Here is a 20,841-nt window from a genome sequence, read left to right on the forward strand (position 1 = left end):
AATTTTGGTCATCTTCTTTTCCGTTTTAATGCATTCCTAGTGGGCTTGCATTTATCCACAACACTGACCATTACCAGGGGCAAATGTAGGAAAGAGCAGATCAAACTCATTCATGTGTTTGCCCACAAACTAGCCTAGCAGGGCGCATGGATAAGGTTCTAATATTCTGTAATGTTGTCTAAATAAATTGTTTTATTGTTATTATCTATTCAGGTGATAGAGTGAGGTATATTGGCTCAGGCATTATCCTTGATGGACAGAGGTACAACTTGCATTTTAGACTGAATTTAATAAGTCATCTTTTTTAATGATATTGCCTGAATTTAAATTTTATTGTCAAGCAAAAGAAAAACGTTTGGCATTTTATCCGATTTAAGCCTTGTTTGGCACAGTTTTTTTCCTAGCAGCGTGGAGAAGCCGTTTTTAGAAAGTTGCTGCACAAAAAAACTAGGTTTTGGGGCTTCCACCTTTGTGCAATAGTTCTTTGTAAGTGGGCTCGTCTTGTCATCCCATCCATTCAGATTCCAGACCCATCTTCTACAACCACAAATCCCTGCAAGCTACTGTGCTTGCAGGGATATTTGACTCGTAGAGCCGGGCCTTGCGGAATGCAGCTTGGTGATTGGGGGAATCTTGGCGGGGCTCAACCGGCAGGGGGCTGGCCAGCTGGTGGCGAGGGAGTGGATGCCAATGGTGGTGTGCAACATGTGAGGAGGAGAGGCTTAGTGCGAAGGGACACATCTCCCTCGAGCATTGGAGCTCATTTTCTCTGGTGGTAGCCTAACAGTGAAGTGGGAGAGGAGGGAGAAGTGAGCTGGACAGATGAAGGAAAAGGCAACAGGAGGGTAGCACTTGTGGGCGAAGGGGAAAAGCCTTGTGAAGTTGTGTGTTGGGGGTGGGTGGGTGGGGTGGCTAGCTTCTCAGCTTAATCTGGTTTCACAATAAAACGAGAGAAGCGCTGGTTCTGAATGTGCTCGAGGAGTGTGGTGTTTGGGATGTCTTGCGGCTTTAAAAAAAGTAAAAGCTCAGAAGCCGGGCAGCCAAGCGGCCGAATAGAGCTGTAGTAGTCCGACCTATGACTTGTGTTTGTCTTGTTGGCAAAGATATGTGTTATTTTGTTACTGAAATCAAATAGAGATTGTTGTTCATCTTACAACTATGTTGATGTATTAATATCTGCTTTTGTTAAATTGTTCAACCTGCAGCCCTCCAGATTTTGGTTCACAGGGTGAAATATTTCTTCCTTTTGAAGAAAACAGATCATCAAAGGTTGGTGTAAGGTTTGATAAAAAAATTCTGGGAGGAAACAATCTTGGAGGCAATTGTGAAGTTGATCATGGTTTGTTCTGTTCTGGTTAGTACATTCTGATGTCTAGCAAGTTCTCATGAAAACAAATTACATGATGCTACTTATGATGCACTGCGCTCAATTATTTCATGGCGATGGTCACACTTCAATTGTTTGGGTAATGTTCCTACCTGTTGCTGTTTCAGTTGATTCTTTATGCCCCGACATTCCAGGATGGGAGGTTACGTTCAAACATCCATTTGATGTGATAGTTGAGGTAATTAACAGTTGTATTTTATTTTTTCTAGGATTTGGAAATATGCTATTTTGCTTTCCTTACACTTACTGTGCTGTGCTATACAGTTTATCTCTGAAGAAATTCGGCATGGCCCTTTAATCCTTTTTCTGAAGGACACAGAGAAAATTTGTGGGAATAATGATTCCTATCATGGTCTGAAGAGCAAGCTAAAACATTTTCCAGCTGGCGCTTTTATAATTGGATCTCAAATCCAGCCTGACAATCGCAAAGAGAAGGTACCGTTTTGCAAATTAGATGACACTAGACTAAAGATGTTCCATACAATATTGTCTTGTTTACTTATCACTTTTACCTAATAAAGTTTTATTTCTACGTGCAGGCAAATGTTAGTTCTCCTTTTCTTTCGAAGTTCCGGTACAGCCAAGCTATACTTGGCCTCACATTACAGGTATCCTTAATTATATTGAATATGAAGCTTATACATTGTATTCCCTTTGGTAAAAAAAATACTTGGATGTTTGGGACAGGGCATGTTGTTTCAAATATTTATAAAATCCAGCACGCCCCAATAAATTTGTGACATTATACAAGTATTTACAATTTTCATACTTACATGTCCAAAAAAGTTTAGATAGTCAAAATTTCAAAAACTTTGACCAGATTTTATTCAAAAATTAAATACTTGTTACCAGAGGAGTATTTCATTAGTTTTGTTATTATGCACCGTTTGATGTGGTTTCAAACGGCTGAGTCAGGCGCTGGTGGCTCCTTGCTGTAATGCACGGAGGAGCTGGAGCCGCTGAAGCAAAAAATAATTGGTTTGCCCGTTTGCCAGCTCTTTGTTCATTTTGAAAGATCATCTCTACAGTGTGCGAAGAAGCCAAAGCTGGAGCCAGCTGAAGCTCTAGCAAACAGAGCCTTATACTCCCTCCGTACCAATTTATATTTTGTTTGACTTTTTTCTACCAATTTCGACTGGCTCGTCTTATTCATTTTTTTGCGAGAAATGAAAAATTCAAAGTTATACTTAAAGTATATTATATGCTAAACAATATCACAGTAAAAATTGATAACAATTATGATTTTTTTTTTGAATAAGATGAGCCGGTCAAACCTGGGGTTAAAAAGTCAAACGAATTATAAATTAGAACGGAGGGAGTATTTTGCAAGGTTTCTGATGGACTGTGTACTCCTACCAATTTGGTTAATGATTTTGTTATGAGCGGCACTGCGGCAGATGGCTGCGAGGGCCGAGGGTTAGTGGGCGACAGCTAGGGTTATGGGCGCTGCCGCGCTGGGGAGGCCGGTCGCGCAGGACTTTGCCCACGGCCGACAAGAGAGAAGGGATTTCCTTCTAATCTCTTGCTTATCTTCAATTGATACAATCCCTCTCCTTATGTAGAGAGAGTTACTTGACCCCTAAGCACTAGATCTAATCTTATCTCTAATTCTAATCTTATCCCAAACTAGTCTATCCTTATCTAAACAACATGAGGGCGTGCTACAGTGCCACCGTTACAGATCTTATGAGCAATTATAGCTTGTATATGCAGTATTGTGTGGTCAAATTTTTTTCTCGAACGCGCAGGAGAGGTGCACATCATTATATTAAGAAGGTAAGAAAGTGTCCAAAATGGTCCAATACAAGAAAAACATGAGACCACCTTATGGTGGCCAAAAACGAAAGTAAAGAAAGGAGTCCAATACAACTCCAAAGAAACTACCACCAAAAAAGGGCCTACAGCCCAGGAATTGGTCGCTGGGGCTGAGATCGTTGCCTGGCCGGCAAGCTGGCTGCCAGGGAATGGTCCAAATGCCCCTAAGTGCTAGCTTATACACGCAGAAAACTACATACAATTTCTTTAATGTCATGCCCAGATATCTATTTTTGCATTCCTAGCTTAGGGTTTACATTCTTGTGTCTCAATTTGTCTTCCACTGTGACTTACATTATTATACTACTGAAGGTCGTGTGCAGTCTTGTTATTTGCACTAATATGTTGTCTAATTCCTACTTTATTGGTGCTTTTTCATGTTGTAACCTATTGCATGGAAATGCAGGACATTGATGGGGGAAATGATAATAATAAAGAAACATCAAAGGCAATAATGAAGCATTTGATCAAACTTTTCCCGAATAAAGTGACACTTGAGGCACCACAAGTATGTTGTTTGGAGTAGTTCCAAGATGATTATTTTAGAGTAGCTCCTCTGACATTCAATTTAATATACCTGGGACAAATGTTGCAGGCTGAAATGGAGCTTTCACGGTGGAACCAGATGTTAAACCGAGATATTGAAGTCCTTAAAGGAAATGCAAACATTTCAAAAATACGCTCTGTAAGTATTAGCGCGAAAAGCCTAAAACACACTGCTTATATTTACTATGTATGAATTATCTGTTATTATTAGTGAATTCGAGTAAGTACTTACATGACTGTTCTAGTCGATGCATAACTCTTTCTTCTAGTTAATATTGTGTACTGTGATATGGTGAATCTGTGAGCTTTACTCTCTTTGGTCACAAATACTTTGATTTTTTTCGGATAAGGTTGGGTCCAAACTTACTAAATTTGGACATTCAGTAACCTCCAAAATATTTTGTTGCAAACATGAATCATGTGTAGATCTGTTTTGAATAGTACTTCAATCACCTGATCAATTTATTATAGATATACTTCTGTAACCTCATCATTTTATTAGATTTTGCAGATATATTCTAAAAGTAAATAGTCAAAATCACACCCTGAAGACAGCAAATAACGATAGTCAAGTTTATTATTGACTGGAAGGAATACTTTGATTAGTTAAATGCATTACATTTATTTTTATTTCTTAATTTGTGAGTCATGCATAACGGTTATCTTCTTGTTTTGTGAGTCAAATGCATACAACTTTTTTATTGGTTGATTTGTTGTACTTCTACAAGCTTTAGAAATTCCATTTAGAACTAGAGGAATTTGACTTAATGATATCTGAACTGAGAAATTTGCTATTGGAAGTGCATAATTGAAGGGTATTGTTGCATCTTAGCTTGATTATGGTTGCATGTTGCATCTTGGTCTTGTGACTGCATAGGATTTACATCTTCATTGTTTTTTCAGTTTCTAACAAGGCTTGGATTGGAATGCACTGACCCTGAAGCGATATTGGTCACGGATCGCATTCTTACAAATGAGTGTGAGTGCCATTCATATTCATTTTTTGTAAGATATCCAGTGTCATTGATACCATTTGTCATTTTTCAGGTATTGATAAAATAATTGGTTTTGCTTTGAGCCATCAACTTAAGAACTGTACAAATCCAGACCCCCCTTTGGGTAGTGTGCAGTTTGCTCTATCCAGCGGAAGGTTTCAGATCTAGTCTAGTGCTTCATCAATTTTTTCTGTAAGATTACTTCTCAACAGAAATGCTTATTGTTCCACTATTTACCATTGCAGTCTTAAGCATGGCGTTGACATGTTGAAAAGTATCCAGTCTGGCTCGAAGAGCAGCACCAAAAGGAAATCACTTAAGGTACTCATTTTATTTTGTTATATAATGACTCAAGCCTGTTAATCCAGCTCAGTCTATATGTTGATATTTTGGAGTTTTGGAAATTGTTTTACTGCATAGAGCTTACTGTTTTCTCTAATAATGTCAGGATATTGCTACTGAAAACGAATTTGAAAAGAGCCTTCTTGCTGATGTCACCCCTCCACATGAAATTGGTGTTACCTTTGAGGACATTGGAGCTTTAGAAAGTGTCAAAGATACTCTGAAGGAGTTGGTGATGCTTCCTTTGCAAAGACCCGAACTTTTCAACCGAGGACAACTTATGAAGGTAGGCATTCTTTATATTTCAACTGAGGACAACTTATGAATGTGTTTTTCTAATAATGCTTCCATATACTTCACTACTTTTTCATCTTGTTGGATTGAATTGTCCAATTCATGCTAAATGAGGTGAAACTGACCATGGCACACACACACTATTGTAGTATCTTGTGGAGGACAACCATTTTAGTATGCATCAGATGAGCCTAATAAAGTCTGCCTTATATGAAATTTGACTGAAAAAATAGCAAATGCATTTTTTAGCATGTTACTTACCACTGATTCTTTTCTGTTTTTGGATTACGGGGGGAATGTTCTTATGATAGCAATATTTTTGTTGTTTAAATGCTAGGCCAGCAATGGAACACTACCTTTAGCTGATAGAAAGCTAACTTCTATTGTTTGTATTCTATTCTATACCAGCCATGTAAAGGAATTTTACTTTTTGGCCCACCTGGTACGGGGAAGACAATGCTGGCTAAGGCTGTGGCAACTGAGGCTGGTGCTAATTTCATAAACATATCGATGTCAAGCATCTCTTCAAAGGTACTTATCGATTGGATAAGCCTCTGTTTTTTAGGCAGTATCTGCATTATAGCATCTAAATAACCTATTTTCCAGTGGCTTGGTGAAGGAGAAAAATTTGTGAAAGCTGTGTTTTCACTGGCAAGTAAAATTGCTCCAAGTGTAATTTTTGTGGACGAGGTAAGTTTTTTTTCTCGAAATGCACAGGAGAATTGCGCCTCATTATATTAAGAAGAAATAAGAACCAAGGTCTAAAGAAAGTCGCGATACAGAGAAACCACTTACAGCTATGTTTGGATACTTTAGTATTTGACTTGCACATTTGACTTGCACGTGTGCAGCCACCTGGATCCCATGAACGCCATCTAGACGAAAGGGGAGCACATGGACGGGCACCTGGAATAGGTCGTAACAATAACCAGCGGAGGCGCCCTCGTGGCGGCCGGTAGCGGAATGTGGGCCCTTGCCGATGACGAGGGGAGTGCCTTCCTTACCGCCACTGTCGTAGAGTTGAAGTTCGTCACCCGCGGGACACGTACCTTGCTCGCACTTGGAGATAGCGGCCCGACGCCGCTGCTGATGGCCGTCCGACAGGGCGAGGTCGCGCCCCCGTGTGCCGAGGTCAACCGTCACCAAGGTTGCCTCGAGCATCTGCCGGTGCATCTCCCGCACTCTCCGTCGTGCAAGGAAGCCACGAGCAGCAACTTGTATGCCCACAACCGCCGACGTCTGGAGCCGTGCGGACAACACCAGCTGGTGTTGCTCATGTTGCACTGCTACCTTGATTTGCATCAGCCCTTGCTCAACCTTCTGGAGCGTGGCTTGCATCTTTGCGAGATCAACCCTTATGTTGGTCCACAAGTCCCCCATTGATGGAGCTCGTGATTGCTGAGCCGTGGCTGCCCCTAATGGCGTCGCCCATGGGGACGGAGACGCCGTCAACGAAGATGATGTGACGAAATTTGGCGTTGTCTCTGGAGATGGGCACGTCGGTGTCCTGGATGTGGTGACAAAATTGGCAGGCGATGCCCATGGAGATGGGGACGCCGGTTGCCAGGATGGCATGACGAAGGTGGCATACGGCGCAGCCCATGGAGATGGGGACGTCGGTTGCCAGGACGGCGTGACGAAGGTGACATGCGGCGCAGTCCATGGAGATGGGGACGCCGGTTGCCAGGATGACACCGCGAAATTGGCAGCAGAAGCCATGGGATCAGATTGAAACCCAAGCTAGCCGATACCAAATGTTATGGTCGCTAGATCGGTGAGGGATTAGAGAGGGGTATAGATGGGCAGGAACGTCGGCCGGGGGCCTCTGCCCACGGCCGAGCAAGAGGAGGGTTTCTCCCTTCTAATTCTTGCCTGCTTTATTTCTCATCCATTGATTACATAAATAGGCCGGATGACCGCCCTATCTAGCTAGAGATCCTTATCTCCTTAAAACTCTCCTAAAAACTCTCAACAAACTACTAACTGATAACCTTCCTAGATAATCTCAACTAATCTTCTAAATAATCTCAACTAATCATCTAATCTTATCTCTAACTATCCTTATTGTTAGACTACCCGTCTAGGGTTTGTGTTATTCCCCTTGTAATGACCGTTATACCCCTGTGTAATGGGCCTGGCCCAGTTACTCACTCTATTAATATCACTCCCAACCCCTGTTTAGGGTATGGGTTCCTATTCTAACATGGTATCTTCAGTCTAGGTTTAGTTCTCTGTTTCCTGCCAGCCGCCAGGGGCATCTTCTCCCCTGCGCAGCCGCCAGGGGGTTTTTCCCTCCACTGTAGCGCCGCCGGCCACCTCCCTCCCTTGGCCGCCGGCCCCTCCTCCCCGGCGCCCCTCCCGTCGCCCCTCTCCTGCGCGCCCGTCGCGCCCAGGGAGCGCCTCCCGTCGCCCCTCCCCTGCGCGCACGTCGCGCACTGGGCCTCTGCCCCTGCGCGGCCGCCGCCGCCGACCTCCAGCCCCCGCCGCCGGCGCCGCCGGCCTTCTCCCGGGGACCGGCGCCCGTCCTCACCGCACCTGGCACCGCCGCCAGGCCCTCAGGCCCGGCTGCGCCCCTCCTCCCTGCAACTCCCTCCTTCCGCCGCCGCCATGGACGCCAACACCACTGCCGCCACCGGCCCCATCGCCCCCGCTGCGATCGGCAGCGAGCCCGCCCATGGAGGGGCCCCTTACATCACCGGCCTCGGGCCGCTCCACGCCTCCTCCCCGCTGCCCCTGCGTCGCACCTCCCCGCCGGGCTTCCCCGCCTTCGCTTCACCCACCTGGAGCCATCGTGTCGCACCCTCCACACTCCCCACCACCGACCCCTCGCTCGTCGACACCCTCGCCACGATCCAGGCCGCTGTGACGGCCTCGCGGGAGCGCGAGCGCGCTGCCTCCCTCGCCCTGGAGCGTGAGCGTGCCCTGGGCGCTGCTCTGACCACCCAGATGGCCACCACGCAGCGTCTCCTCGGCCGCCCGAAACTCGCCGATGCGGAGCCCCCAGAGGACCCCCACACCTCTGACCTCGACGCCGACCTCATCGCCGCTCTCCACGCTCAAGCCGCCGGCCTGCACAACATCCGGGCCCTCGTGTCCGTGGTGTTGGATCCGGCGTCTCCCCACTACTCCCGGTGGCGAGGACAGGTTCTTCTCACGCTGCGGCGGTTCGTCCTCGACGATCATGTCCTCGTCGACCACGACGATCCACCGCCTCGCTCCTGGTGCCTCATGGACAGCGTTGTCCTCTCGTGGCTCCACGACACCATCACCGTTGAGCTGCAGGACATCATCCGCGATCAGGCGGACACTGCACGCCAGGCGTGGCTCGCTCTCGAGGACCAGTTCCTCGGGAATCGGGATGCACGGGCGCTCCACCTCGACGCCCAGTTCCACCTGTTCTCTCAGGGGGACCTCTCCGTGGGAGAATACTGCCGCTAGATGAAGGGCCTGGCTGACTCTCTCCGCGATCTCGGCGAGCCAGTTGCCGATCGTACCCTGGTGCTGAACCTCCTGCGTGGCCTCAGCCCCCGCTACGGCCACCTGAAGGCTCTCATTAAGAGGAGCGTGCCCTTCCCCACCTTCCACGCCGTGCGTAACGAGCTTCTCCTCGAGGAGCTCACCATGGCGAATGAGGCACCCACTCCTGGCTCGGCCCTCTACAGCGCTCCTACCAGTGGTCAGCCGCCTTCAGGGGGCCAGGACACCCGTCCTCCGTCGACTGGGGCTCCCACCCGCCCTCCACCTGCCGTCCCGGCGGCCCCTCGTCCGACTTCCACGACCGACGGGGGTCGTCGCTCCCGCAAGGGCGGCCGTGGGAGCGGCGGCTCCTCGTGGTGGTCCCTCCGGCCGGGGTGGCGGCCACGCGTGGCCGTCATTCTACAACCCCTGGACCGGGACCATCGCCATGTGGCCGGGCCAGGCACCGAGTACCCCTCGTCCTCCGGCGCCAGCCCTCCTGACTACACCTCACTACGGCGCACCTCCTTATGGTGTTCCCGTCGTGCCCCAGGCTCCGCCCGCGCTCCTGCCCCCGGGGACCCACACCTCGACGCCTTGGTCCCCGCCGGCCGGTGGTTGGGACAGCGCCTCCCTCGCTGCTGCATTCAGCACCATGGCGATGACCCCGCCCTCCTCCAACTGGGTGATCGACTCCGGTGCCTCGTACCACACCACTCCCACGGCAGGCACGCTCTCTCGCTCTCATCCCCCCCTCCCCTCACACCCATCCTCGATCGTCGTTGGAAACGGTTCCACTCTGCCAGTCACCTCAGTAGGTGCCTCGGTTCTCCCTGGGCCGTTTTACCTCAACGATGTTCTCGTAGCTCCCCACATCACTCACAACCTTCTTTCTGTTCGTCGATTCACCACTGACAACTCCTGTTCCATTGAGTTTGACCCCTCTGGTTTTTCTGTGAAGGATCTGGCCACCAGGACCCTTCTCGCCCGCTGTGACAGCTCGGGGCCACTCTACACGCTCCAGCCCTCCACCGCCGGCGTGTCTCCACCTCCTGCCCTGGTCTCCACCACCTCCTCCACCACATGGCATCGACGTCTCGGCCATCCTGGACCCGACGTCATGACCCAGATTACCAGCAGTCTAGATCTTTCATGTAGTAGGGGACATTTTGAGGGTCTCTGTCATGCTTGTCAGTTAGGCCGACATACTCGTCTCCCATTTACTACTTCTTCTTCTCGGGCTGAGCAGGCTTTTGACCTGGTTCATTGTGATCTTTGGACCTCCCCTGTACTCAGTCTTTCTAGCTATAAATATTATTTGGTGATTTTGGATGATTTTTCCCATTTTCTCTGGACCTTCCCGCTTCGATTGAAGTCGGACACATTCACCACCCTCACACACTTCTTCACCTGGGTATCCACTCAATTTCGTCGCCCGGTCCGTGCTCTGCAGTGTGACAATGGCCGCGAGTTTGATAACCACGCCTCTCGCTCCTTCTTCCTCACTCATGGCGTCCAGTTGCGTCTCTCGTGCCCCTACACTTCTGCACAGAACGGCCGAGCCGAACGCATGATCCGAACCACCACTAATATGCTCCGCTGCCTCCTCTTCCAGGCGTCTCTCCCTGCCAGCTACTGGGCAGAGGCCCTGCACACTGCCACCCACCTCCTCAACCGTCTTCCCTCGAAGGCGGTTCGCCACCCTACCCCCCACTTCGCCCTATACGGCACAACCCCTTCCTATGACCACCTTCGCGTGTTCGGCTGTGCCTGCTACCCTAACACTTCCGCTACCGCTCCACATAAGCTTTCTCCTCGCTCCACCCGCTGTCTATTCCTTGGCTACTCCCCTGACCACAAGGGATACCGGTGTCTGGACCTCACCTCCCACCGCATCATCATCTCTCGTCATGTCATCTTTGACGAAGATGTGTTTCCCCTTGCTGGCTCCACCCCACCCACCGACCTTGACTCCCTCCTCGAGTCCGATCCGATTCCTCCCCCACCTTCGGCTCCCCGTCTTGCGCCGTTACCTGCTCCTCGTGCGGCACCCACGACCTCTTCCGCGACATGCGCGACCCCGTCGACACCGCCTGCGCCACGCGCGGCCCCGTCGACCACGCCTGCGCCACGCGCGGCCCCGTCGGTCCTGCCTGCGCCACGCGCGGCCCCGTCGACCCCGCCTGCGCCACGCGCGGCCCCGACGATCCTGCCTGCGCCACGCGCGGCCCCGTCGACTCCGGCTCGATTCGCCAACCCCGCCCTCGTCTACCATCGCAGCGGCCACGCCACTACCTCGGCGCCCCCCCGACTCGGGCCCGTCGACGAGCGCGGCCCGATTCGCCGACCCCGCCGTCGTCTATCACCGCCGTGAGCCGGCCCCACCAGCCGCTCCCGACGTTCCGGCGGCTCACTCCGAGTCGTCCGTATACCACCCGGTCGCCATCCATCGCGACCCCGGGCACGTCCACCCGATGGTGACTCGGCGCGCTGCTGGCGTTCTCCGCCCCGTTGACCGGCTCATCCTGGCAGCCGCTACGACCAGCACTCCACCCGACGCTTCCCCGGTACCCTCCTCCGTTCGCACTGCCCTCGCCGACCCACATTGGCGTCGCGCTATGGAGGAGGAGTACGCGGCCCTCTTGGCCAACCACACCTGGGACCTGGTACCGCGTCCACCAGGCACCAACGTGGTCACCGGCAAGTGGCTATTTCGCCACAAGCTGACCTCGGACGGCTCCCTCGACCGCTACAAGGCCCGTTGGGTCCTTCGGGGCTTCACCCAGCGCCCCGGAGTGGACTACGACGAGATCTTCAGCCCTGTCGTCAAGTTCGCCACTGTTCGCGCCGTCCTCTCCCGCGACTGGGCGATCCATCAGCTCGATGTCAAGAATGCCTTCCTCCATGGCACTCTGACGGAGACTGTCTACTGCAGCCAGCCCACTGGCTTCGTCGACGCTGACCGTCCGGACCTGGTTTGCCGGCTGAACCGGTCCCTGTACGGCCTCAAGCAGGCGCCACGGGCTTGGTACAGTCGCTTCGCCTCCTACCTGGCCTCCGTCGGCTTCGTCGAGGCCAAGTCGGACACGTCCCTGTTCATCTACCGGCGCGGCGACGACACCGTCTACCTCCTGCTCTACGTCGACGACATTGTGCTCACGGCATCCACCGCCGACCTCCTTCACCGCACGATCGTCGCCCTTCAGCGGGAGTTCGCGATGATGGACCTGGGGCCCCTCCACCACTTCCTCGGCATCACCGCCGAACGTCGGCCTCAGGGTCTCTTCCTCCACCAGCGCCAGTACGCCATCGACATCCTGGAGCGGGCTGGCATGTCTGACTGCAAGCCCTGCTCCACGCCTGTCGACACTCAGGCGAAGCTCTCTGAGGACGACGGGCCTCCGGTCGCCGACGCGACGTCATACCGGAGCCTCACCGGCGCGCTCCAGTACCTCACGTTCTCCGGGCCCGACATCGCCTACGCCGTCCAGCAGGTGTGCCTGCATATGCACACTCCGCGGGAGCCCCATCTCACTGCGCTCAAGCGGATTCTACGCTACCTCCGCGGCTCCCTCGACTACGGCCTCCTACTCCGCCCATCCCCGACGTCGGAGCTCGTGGTCTACACCGACGCTGACTGGGCTGGCTGTCCCGACACGCGCCGGTCCACCTCCGGCTACGCCGTCTTCCTGGGCGCCAACCTCGTCTCTTGGGCCGCCAAGAGGCAGCCCGTCGTCTCTCGCTCCAGCGCTGAGGCCGAGTACCGTGCCGTGGCCAACGGCGTGGCCGAGGCCTCCTGGCTGCGCCAGCTCCTCCACGAGCTCCACAGTCCCCTCCAGCGCGCCACCCTCGTCTACTGCGACAACGTCAGCGCGGTCTACCTCTCCACCAACCCCGTGCAGCATCAACGCACGAAGCATGTGGAGATCGACCTGCACTTCGTCCGCGAGCGTGTCGCTGCCGGTGACGTCCGCGTTCTCAGCGTCCCCACCACGCTTCAGTTCGCCGACATCTTCACCAAGGGGTTACCGTCGAGTGTCTTTTTCGACTTCCGATCCAGTCTCAACATCTGTACAGGATAGAGTTGTGACTGCGGGGGGGTGTTAGACTACCCGTCTAGGGTTTGTGTTATTCCCCTTGTAATGACCGTTATACCCCTGTGTAATGGGCCTGGCCCAGTTACTCACTCTATTAATATCACTCCCAACCCCTGTTTAGGGTATGGGTTCCTATTCTAACACTTATCTAATCCCCCTTGGAGGGCCTATGACTGCTGCTACCACAGCCCCTCCGTGGGCCTCCTTAGGCCCTGACACACGCATACTACCAGGGAAAAAGGTCCCTAGGACTCAGCTAAGGGGGCTGCCAGATAAGAAAGGCCTTTTGCCCCCGCTATTTTCCACCGGTGCCTCTCCTCATTTGCCCAGCGAAGGGTTAAAGAAATATTGGAATTCCAACCATAAAAAACACATCTATTTCGGTGATTCCAAATCGCCCAAGCACCCAAAATGAGAGTTCATACCCTTTTTGATAGGTCCATTCACTGCTCCTGTAGCCTCTTCCCACCAGCCTAGGAAGGAGGAAGCAAGCCATCTGCGGGGCTAGAGAGTGTAACCCAAACTGTCTCAGCAAAAGATACCAGAATTCTCTTGCAAAGACACAGGTCACAAGGAGATGATCCATAGTTTCAGCCTCTTGGTCAGTGGTCACACAGAAGACATTTTTCTGGGTGATCCAACCCCCTTTTTGCAAGCCTATCCGCTGTCCAGCATCTTTTATGAGTAACTAGCCAAATGAAAAACCGACATTTGGGCGGGGCCCAAGATTTCCACACCTTATAATATGCAAAAGAGCTTGAGCCAAGGAAGAGGCCTCAGTAAGCAGATTTGGCCGAATATTTGCCATCTGAAGCTAGGCTGAAAAGATGTTTATCTTCAATGCTAGGCTGCAGTTCAAAACTTGATAGCAGCTCCCAGAGATGAAGATATTCCATGAGCACAGCAACTGAGAGAGCTCCCTTAATATCAGAGACCCATCTCCTACTTAGAATGACATCCTGAACCGTCCTGGTATTGACCAATCGCTTTGGGATTGCACCAAAAAGTCTAGGAACAAGATCTGCAATTTTTTCTCCATGCAACAATCTATCTTTCCAGAGATCAGAACTGCAAAAAAAAAGCTCGAGCCTTGCCTGGTACCTGGATTGGGAGATCTGCCCAAGGTCGTTTGAGTCAGTTTTTTTGTAGCCAAATCCATCGCATGCGGAGAGCCCAACAGAGCTCAGGGAGGCTAGAGATTCCCAAGCCACCCAGCTGCAGGGGACGGCAAACTTTGCCCCATGCCACCAGGCAGTGTCCACCTCTAGCATTTTTGCGACCTCTCCAAAGGAAACCTGATAGAAGTGAAACCCTAACCCTACACTAGGGTGGGCCTGTATATTAATAGACTGAGTTGGGCCTGGCCCATTACAGGCAGAAGGGTGAAACGGTAAATGTACCAGGGAGACCCCATAAACCCTAATACAGTTCTAACACCCCCCCGCAGTCGCAACTCTATCCTGTACAGATGTTGAGACTGGAGCGAAAGTCTAAAAATACACTCGACGGTAACCCCTTGGTGAAGATGTCGGCGAACTGCAGCGTGGTGGGGACGCTGAGAACCCGAACGTCACCGGCGGCGACACGCTCGCGGACGAAGTGCAGGTCGATCTCCACGTGCTTCGTGCGCTGATGCTGCACGGGATTGGTGGAGAGGTAGACTGCGCTGACGTTGTCGCAGTAGACGAGGGTGGCGCGCTGGAGGGGACTGTGGAGCTCGTGGAGGAGCTGTCGCAGCCAGGAGGCCTCTGCCACGCCGTTGGCCACGACGCGGTACTCTGCCTCAGCACTGGAGCGAGAGACGACGGGCTGCCGCTTAGCGGCCCAGGAGACGAGGTTGGCGCCCAGGAACACGGCGTAACCGGAGGTGGATCGGCGCGTGTCTGGACAGCCAGCCAGTCGGCATTGGTATAGACCACGAGTTCCGACGTCGGGGATGGTCGGAGTAGGAGGCCGTAGTCGAGGGAGCCGCGGAGGTAGCGCAGGATCCGCTTGAGAGCGGTGAGATGAGGCTCCCGCGGGGTGTGCATATGCAGGCACACCTGCTAGACGGCGTAGGCGATGTCAGGCCCGGAGAAGGTGAGGTACTGGAGCGCGCCGGTCAGGCTCCGGTAGGACGTCGCATCGGTGACCGGGGGCCCGTCGTCCTCTGAGAGCTTCGCCTGAGTGTCGACAGGCGTGGAGCAGGGCTTGCAGTCGGACACGCCAACCCGCTCCAGTGTGTCGATGGCGTACTGGCGCTGATGGAGGAAGAGACCCTGGGACCGGTGCTCGGCGGTGATGCCGAGGAAGTGGTGGAGGGGCCCCAGGTCCTTCATCGCGAACTTTCGCTGCAGGGCGAGGATCGTGCGTTGTAGGAGGTCGGTGGTGGATGCCATGAGCACAATGTCGTCGACGTAGAGCAGAAGGAAGACGGTGTTGTCGCCGCGGCGGTAGATGAAGAGGGACGTGTCCGACTTGGCCTCGACGAAGCCGATTGAGGCCAAGTAGGAAGCGAAGCGACTGTACCAGGCCTGCGGCGCCTGCTTGAGGCCGTAGAGGGAGCGGTTCAGCCGGCAGACCAGATCCGGACGGGCTTTGTCGACGAAGCCGGTGGGCTGGCTGCAGTAGACAGTCTCCGTCAGAGTGCCGTGGAGGAAGGCATTCTTGACGTCGAGCTGATGGATCACCCAGTCCCGAGAGAGGGCGAGTGAGAGGACGGTGCGAACAGTGGCGAACTTGACGACGGGGCTGAAGGTCTCGTCGTAGTCCACTCCGGGGCGTTGGGTGAAGCCCCGAAGGACCCAACGGGCCTTGTAGCGGTCGAGGGAGCCGTCCGAGGTGAGCTTGTGGCGAAATAGCCACTTGTCGGTGACCACGTTGGTGCCTGGTGGACACGGCACCAGGTCCCAGGTGTGATTGGCCAGGAGGGCCGCGTACTCCTCCTCCATAGCGCGTCGCCAGTGTGGGTCGGCGAGAGCGGTACGAACGGAGGAGGGGACCAGAGAGGCGTCCGGTGGAGTGGTAGTCATGTCAGCTGCCAAGATCAGTCGGTCGACAGGTCGAAGAACACCGGCGGCGCGCCGGGTCACCATCGGGTGGACGTGCCCGGGGTCGCGGTGGATGGCGACCGGGTGGTACACTGGTGGCTCGGGGCGGTCTGCCTGGACGTCGGAGGCCGCGGGCGTGGTCGACTCGCGGCGGTGATAGACGACGGCGGGGTCGGCGAAGCGCACCGGGCTCGTCGACGGGCCCGGGTCGGCAGGTGCCGAGGTAGTGACGTGGCGGCGGCGGCGGTAGACGAGCGCGGGGTCGGCGAAGCGAGCCGTGGGCGTCGACGGGGCCGCGCGTGGCGCAGGCGTGACCGACGGGGCCGCGCGTGGCGCGAGCCGCTGCGTCGAGGCCGCACGGGGTGCGGGTAACGGCGCCAAGCGGGGCGCCTGGGAGGAGGGGGAGACCGGATCAGACTCGAGGAGGAAGTCGAGATCGGTGGGTGGGGAGGTGCCAGCAAGGGGAAACACATCCTCGTCGAAGACGACGTGACGAGAGATGATGATGCGGTGGGAGGCGAGGTCCAGACACCGATACCCCTTGTGGTCAGAAGAGTAGCCAAGGAAGAAGCAGCGAGTGGAGCGAGGAGAAAGCTTATGAGGGGCAGTAGCAGAAGTGTTAGGGTAGCAGGCACAGCCGAACACGCGAAGGTGGTCGTAGGTGGGGGCTGTGCCGTAAAGTGCGAAGTAGGGAGTAGGGTGGCTCACCGCCTTGGAGGGAAGACGGTTGAGAAGGTGGGTGGCGGTGTGCAGGGCCTCTGCCCAGTAGCTGGCAGGGAGAGACGCCTGGAAGAGAAGACAACAGATCATATTGGTGGTGGTGCGAACCATGCGTTCGGCCCGACCGTTTTGGGCAGAGGTGTAAGGGAACGAGAGAGACAACTGGATGCCATGAGTGAGAAAGAAAGAGCGGGAGGCGTGATTGTCGAACTCGCGGCCGTTGTCACACTGCAGGGCACGGACTGGGCGGTGAAACTGGGTGGAGACCCAGGTGAAGAAGTGTGTGAGGGTAGTGAACGTGTCAGACTTCAATCTAAGAGGGAAAGTCCAAAGAAAATGAGAAAAATCATCCAAAATGACCAAATAGTATTTATAACCAGAAAGACTGAGTACAAGAGAGGTCCAGAGATCACAATGAACCAGGTCAAAAGCCTGCTCAGCCCAAGAATAGGAAGTGGTGAATGGGAGACGGGTATGCCGGCCTAACTGACAAGCATGACAGAGGCCCTCAAAATGTCCCCTACTACATGAAGAATCTAGGCTACTGGTAATCTTGGTCATGACGTCAGGTCCGGGATGTCCGAGACGACAATGCCAAGTGGTGGAGGAGGTGGTGGAGACCAGGGCAGAAGGCGAAGTCGCGCCGGAGGTGGATGGCCAGAGCGTGTAGAGGGGCCCCGAGCTGTCACAGCGGGCGAGGGGAGTCCTGGTGGCCAGATCCTTCACAGAGAAACCAGAGGGGTCAAATTCGATGGAACAAGAGTTGTCAGTGGTAAAACGACGAACATAAAGAAGATTATGAGTGATGTGGGGGGCTACGAGAACGTCGTTGAGGTAGAACGGTCCAGGGAGAACAGAGGTGACGGGCAGAGTGGAACCGTTCCCAACGACGATCGATGAAGGATGATAGGAATGAGGGGGATGGGAGCGGGAGAGCGTGCCTGTAGTGGGAGTGGTGTGGTAGGAGGCACCAGAATCGATCACCCAGTCGGAGGAAGGGGGGGGGTCATCTCCATGGTGCTGAAAGCGGCAGCGAGGGAGGCGTTGTCCCAGCCTCCAGACAGTGGGGACCAAGTCGTCGTGGGGGTCCCCGGGGGCAGGAGTAGGGGCGGAGCCGGATGCGATGCAGGCACGCCGTAGGGAGGCGTGGTCAGAAGGGCCGGCGCCGGGGGACGGGAGGCACGTGGGGCCTGACCCGGCCACATGGCGATGGTCCCGGTCCAGGGGTTATAGAGTGACGGCCACGCCTGGCCGCCACCCCGGCCGGGGGGCCACCACGAGAGGAGCCACCACCCCCACGGCCGCCCTTGCGGGAACGACGACTGCCGTCGGTGGCGGACGCCTGACGAGGGGCCGCAGGGACGGCAGGTGTGGGGCGGGTAGGGGCCCCGGTCGACGGAGGGCGAGGGACCTGGCCCCCTGAAGGTGCTTGACCACCGGGAGGAGCGCTGTAGAGCGCCGGAGCCGGAGCAGTGGCCTCAGACGCCATGGTGAGCTCCTCGAGGAGAAGCTCGTTCCTGACGGCATGGAATGTGGGAAAGGGAACGGTCCTCTTGATGAGAGCCTTCAGGTGGCCATAGCGGGGGCTGAGGCCACGCAGAAGGTTCAACACCAAGGTCCGGTCGGCGACAGGCTCGCCGAGGTCGTGGAGAGAGTCCGCCATGCCCTTCATCTGGCGGCAGTACTCATCCACAGAGAGGTCCCCCTGAGAGAACAGGTGGAACTGGGCGTCGAGGTGCAGGGCGCGAGCGTCCCGGTTCCCGAGGAACTGTTCTTCGAGGGCGAGCCACGCCTGACGACCCGTGTCCGCCTGGTCGCGGATGATGTCCTGGAGCTCGACGGTGATGGTTCCGTGGAGCCAGGAGAGGACCACGGAGTCCATCAGGGACCAGGCCCGGGACGGCGGGGTGGCGACGTCGTCGAGGACGTGGTCGTCAAGGGCGTAGCGCCGCAAGGTGAGAAGGACCTGCCCCCTCAAGCGAGGGTAGTGGGAGGACGCCGGGTCCAGAACGACGGACACGAGGGACCGGATGTTCTGTAGTCCGGTCGCCTGGGCGTGGAGAGCGACGATGTGGTCAGCATCGAGACCAGAGGCGGGGGGAGCCTCTGGGGTGGGCGAGGGTGTCTCCTGGTCGATCGGAGGAGGACCGATGACGAGACGCTACGTAGTGGCCATCTGAGTGGTCAGAGTGGCGGCCAGGGCGCGCTCCTGTTCCAGGGCGCGGGACGCGGCGCGCTCGCGCTCCTGCGAGGCGGCCAGGGCAGCCTGCATGGCGGCGATGGTGGATGCCAGCGTGGAGTCGGTGGAGGGTGGCGGGGAAGCCCAGGTGGCATCGGCGACGAGCGGCCGAGTGGTGGAGAACCCAGGGGGCCGGGAGTCTGGGGAGACGGGTCGGCGATAGGAGACCGGTGAGGACACCGGTGCACGCCGGGTAGCATGGTAGGCCCAGACCGGAGGTGATGAGGACGGCGGCGCGGGCGCTGGCTGCAGCAATGACGGCGGCGGCGCTGGGCGAGGAGAGGCTGGCGGTGTGGGGCGCAGCCAGGCGCGCGTCGGCGCCGGCGGCGGCCAGGGGCGCGGCTACGCTGGCGTCCGGCAGGACGGCGTGGAGGGGATCCATGGCCGTCGAGGGCGAGGGAGCGACGACTATGCTGTTGAGACGGGGAGCGTCGCAGGGCGGTGGACCAGCAGCCCAGCGGTCGTCAGCGATGAGGCGGCGATGCGGTCTGCGGCACAGCACGGGGTGGCGGAGGTGCCTGTGCACGTGCGGCTGCCGGTGCCTGGAGCTGCGGTGCACGGTGGCCGGCCACGGGAGGAGCAGTGCCCCGACGTGGCTGGGGTCGGACGCGACCAGCAGCCAAGCGCGCACGTGCACGAGGAGGAGACCGTCGACGAGAGATGAGCTGGGGTCGGAGAGGGGCTGAGGCGCGGCCGCCAACGGGAGGAAGCCGATCGTCCGTCCGTCAGTCAACGGATCCCACCGGCCGCCAGCGGGAGGAAGCCAACGGTCCGACCGACAGAGTGGAGATGGCTGGCCAGAGGAGCAGCCGCTCGGCCAGTGGAGGAGCCGCCGGCGGCGGCTGGCAGTGAAGAGAGAGGGAGAGGAAAGGAGAGGGCCGGCCAGAGGAGAAGCCGCTCGGCCAGGAGCCGCCGGCGGCGACTGGCACGCAGGGGAGAGACCAGGAGCCGGTGGCGGTGGTTGGCAAGGCAGAAACTAACCTAACGCTGATACCATGATAGAAGTGAAACCCTAACCCTACACTAGGGTGGGCCTGTATATTAATAGACTGAGTTGGGCCTGGCCCATTACAGGCAGAAGGGTGAAACGGTAAATGTACCAGGGAGACCACATAAACCCTAATACAGTTCTAACAAAACCTTTTCTTATTTTCTCAATAGCATCTAAAACCCATTGAGGAATGTCAATTGCCATTGCAGGATAGATAATCATGCTTGTAAGGATATGTTGCACTTGAACTTTCCTTCCTGCCCTTGTCATTAAGTCAGCCTTTCAACTTGGGAGTTGATCTGCAATCTTATCAACAAGGGGCTGGTGCTGCTGTCTAGTCAACTTGTGAAGAGATAAAGGGAGCCCCAGGTAACGACATGGAAAGTCAGATATCTCACATGGTAGGATGTTCTGAACCGCTAGCAAGGATTCCTCTGAACACCGGATAGGGTAGACATTTGATTTGTTCACATTATTATGAAGGACGGAAGCGTCTCCAAAGAGATGTAAGATATCCAGGGTGAGAGAAATATCAGCTGCAGTTGTATCATTGGATGAAGGAAAAGAGCCACATCGTCAGCATACATAGAGATCCGATTGAGCTTTTTTTTACTGATAGCTGCTGTAACAAACCCACCTCCTCAGCCTTAGTGAACAGAACACCAAGAACGTCCATAACAAGAATGAAAAGCATCGGCGAGAGGGGGTCTCCCTGACACAGCCCTCTTTGATGCTTAATAGGCATAGGCTGTCCCGAGAAACCATAAAGCAGCACTTGTGTGGAGGAGTCCAACAACCCGCAAACTATATCCTTCCAGGTTTGCCCAAAACCCAGCTGTGTCATTACCTCAATTAGAAAAGGCCAGGAGACCAAGTCAAAGGCTATGGTGATGTCTAGTTTGAGAAGGATCTGGGCTTTATTTTGTTGGT

The 20,841-nt window shown here is 54.8% G+C and overlaps 1 protein-coding gene across 11 annotated transcripts in view; it reads left to right on the forward strand.

Moving 5' to 3' along the window:
• LOC103639150 (uncharacterized) overlaps positions 1-20,841 on the forward strand; it is a 32,486-nt gene that overhangs the window by 4,489 nt on the left and 7,156 nt on the right. For 7 of the 11 annotated variants that reach the window (XR_002264830.2, XR_004852793.1, XR_002264831.3 and 4 more), the window contains 13 exons: positions 214-262; positions 1,206-1,354; positions 1,495-1,565; positions 1,652-1,822; positions 1,927-1,995; positions 3,609-3,710; positions 3,798-3,887; positions 4,652-4,727; positions 4,796-4,898; positions 4,989-5,064; positions 5,192-5,371; positions 5,788-5,910; positions 5,986-6,069. Coding sequence is in view for 7 of the 11 variants with exons in the window: in XM_008661941.2 (XP_008660163.1) it covers positions 214-262; positions 1,206-1,354; positions 1,495-1,565; positions 1,652-1,822; positions 1,927-1,995; positions 3,609-3,710; positions 3,798-3,887; positions 4,652-4,727; positions 4,796-4,898; positions 4,989-5,064; positions 5,192-5,371; positions 5,788-5,910; positions 5,986-6,069 (1,343 nt within the window). In the remaining 4 variants the exon portion in view is untranslated. Of the gene's footprint in view, positions 1-213; positions 263-1,205; positions 1,355-1,494; positions 1,566-1,651; positions 1,823-1,926; positions 1,996-3,608; positions 3,711-3,797; positions 3,888-4,651; positions 4,728-4,795; positions 4,899-4,988; positions 5,065-5,191; positions 5,372-5,787; positions 5,911-5,985; positions 6,070-20,120; positions 20,281-20,841 lie in introns of all 11 variants that reach the window. The other 4 variants (XM_020543946.3, XM_020543947.3, XR_004852794.1 and 1 more) reach the window with 3 other exon arrangements.

This window comes from Zea mays, chromosome 9 (genome assembly GCF_902167145.1).
Source record: "Zea mays cultivar B73 chromosome 9, Zm-B73-REFERENCE-NAM-5.0, whole genome shotgun sequence".
Lineage (NCBI taxonomy): Eukaryota > Viridiplantae > Streptophyta > Magnoliopsida > Poales > Poaceae > Zea > Zea mays.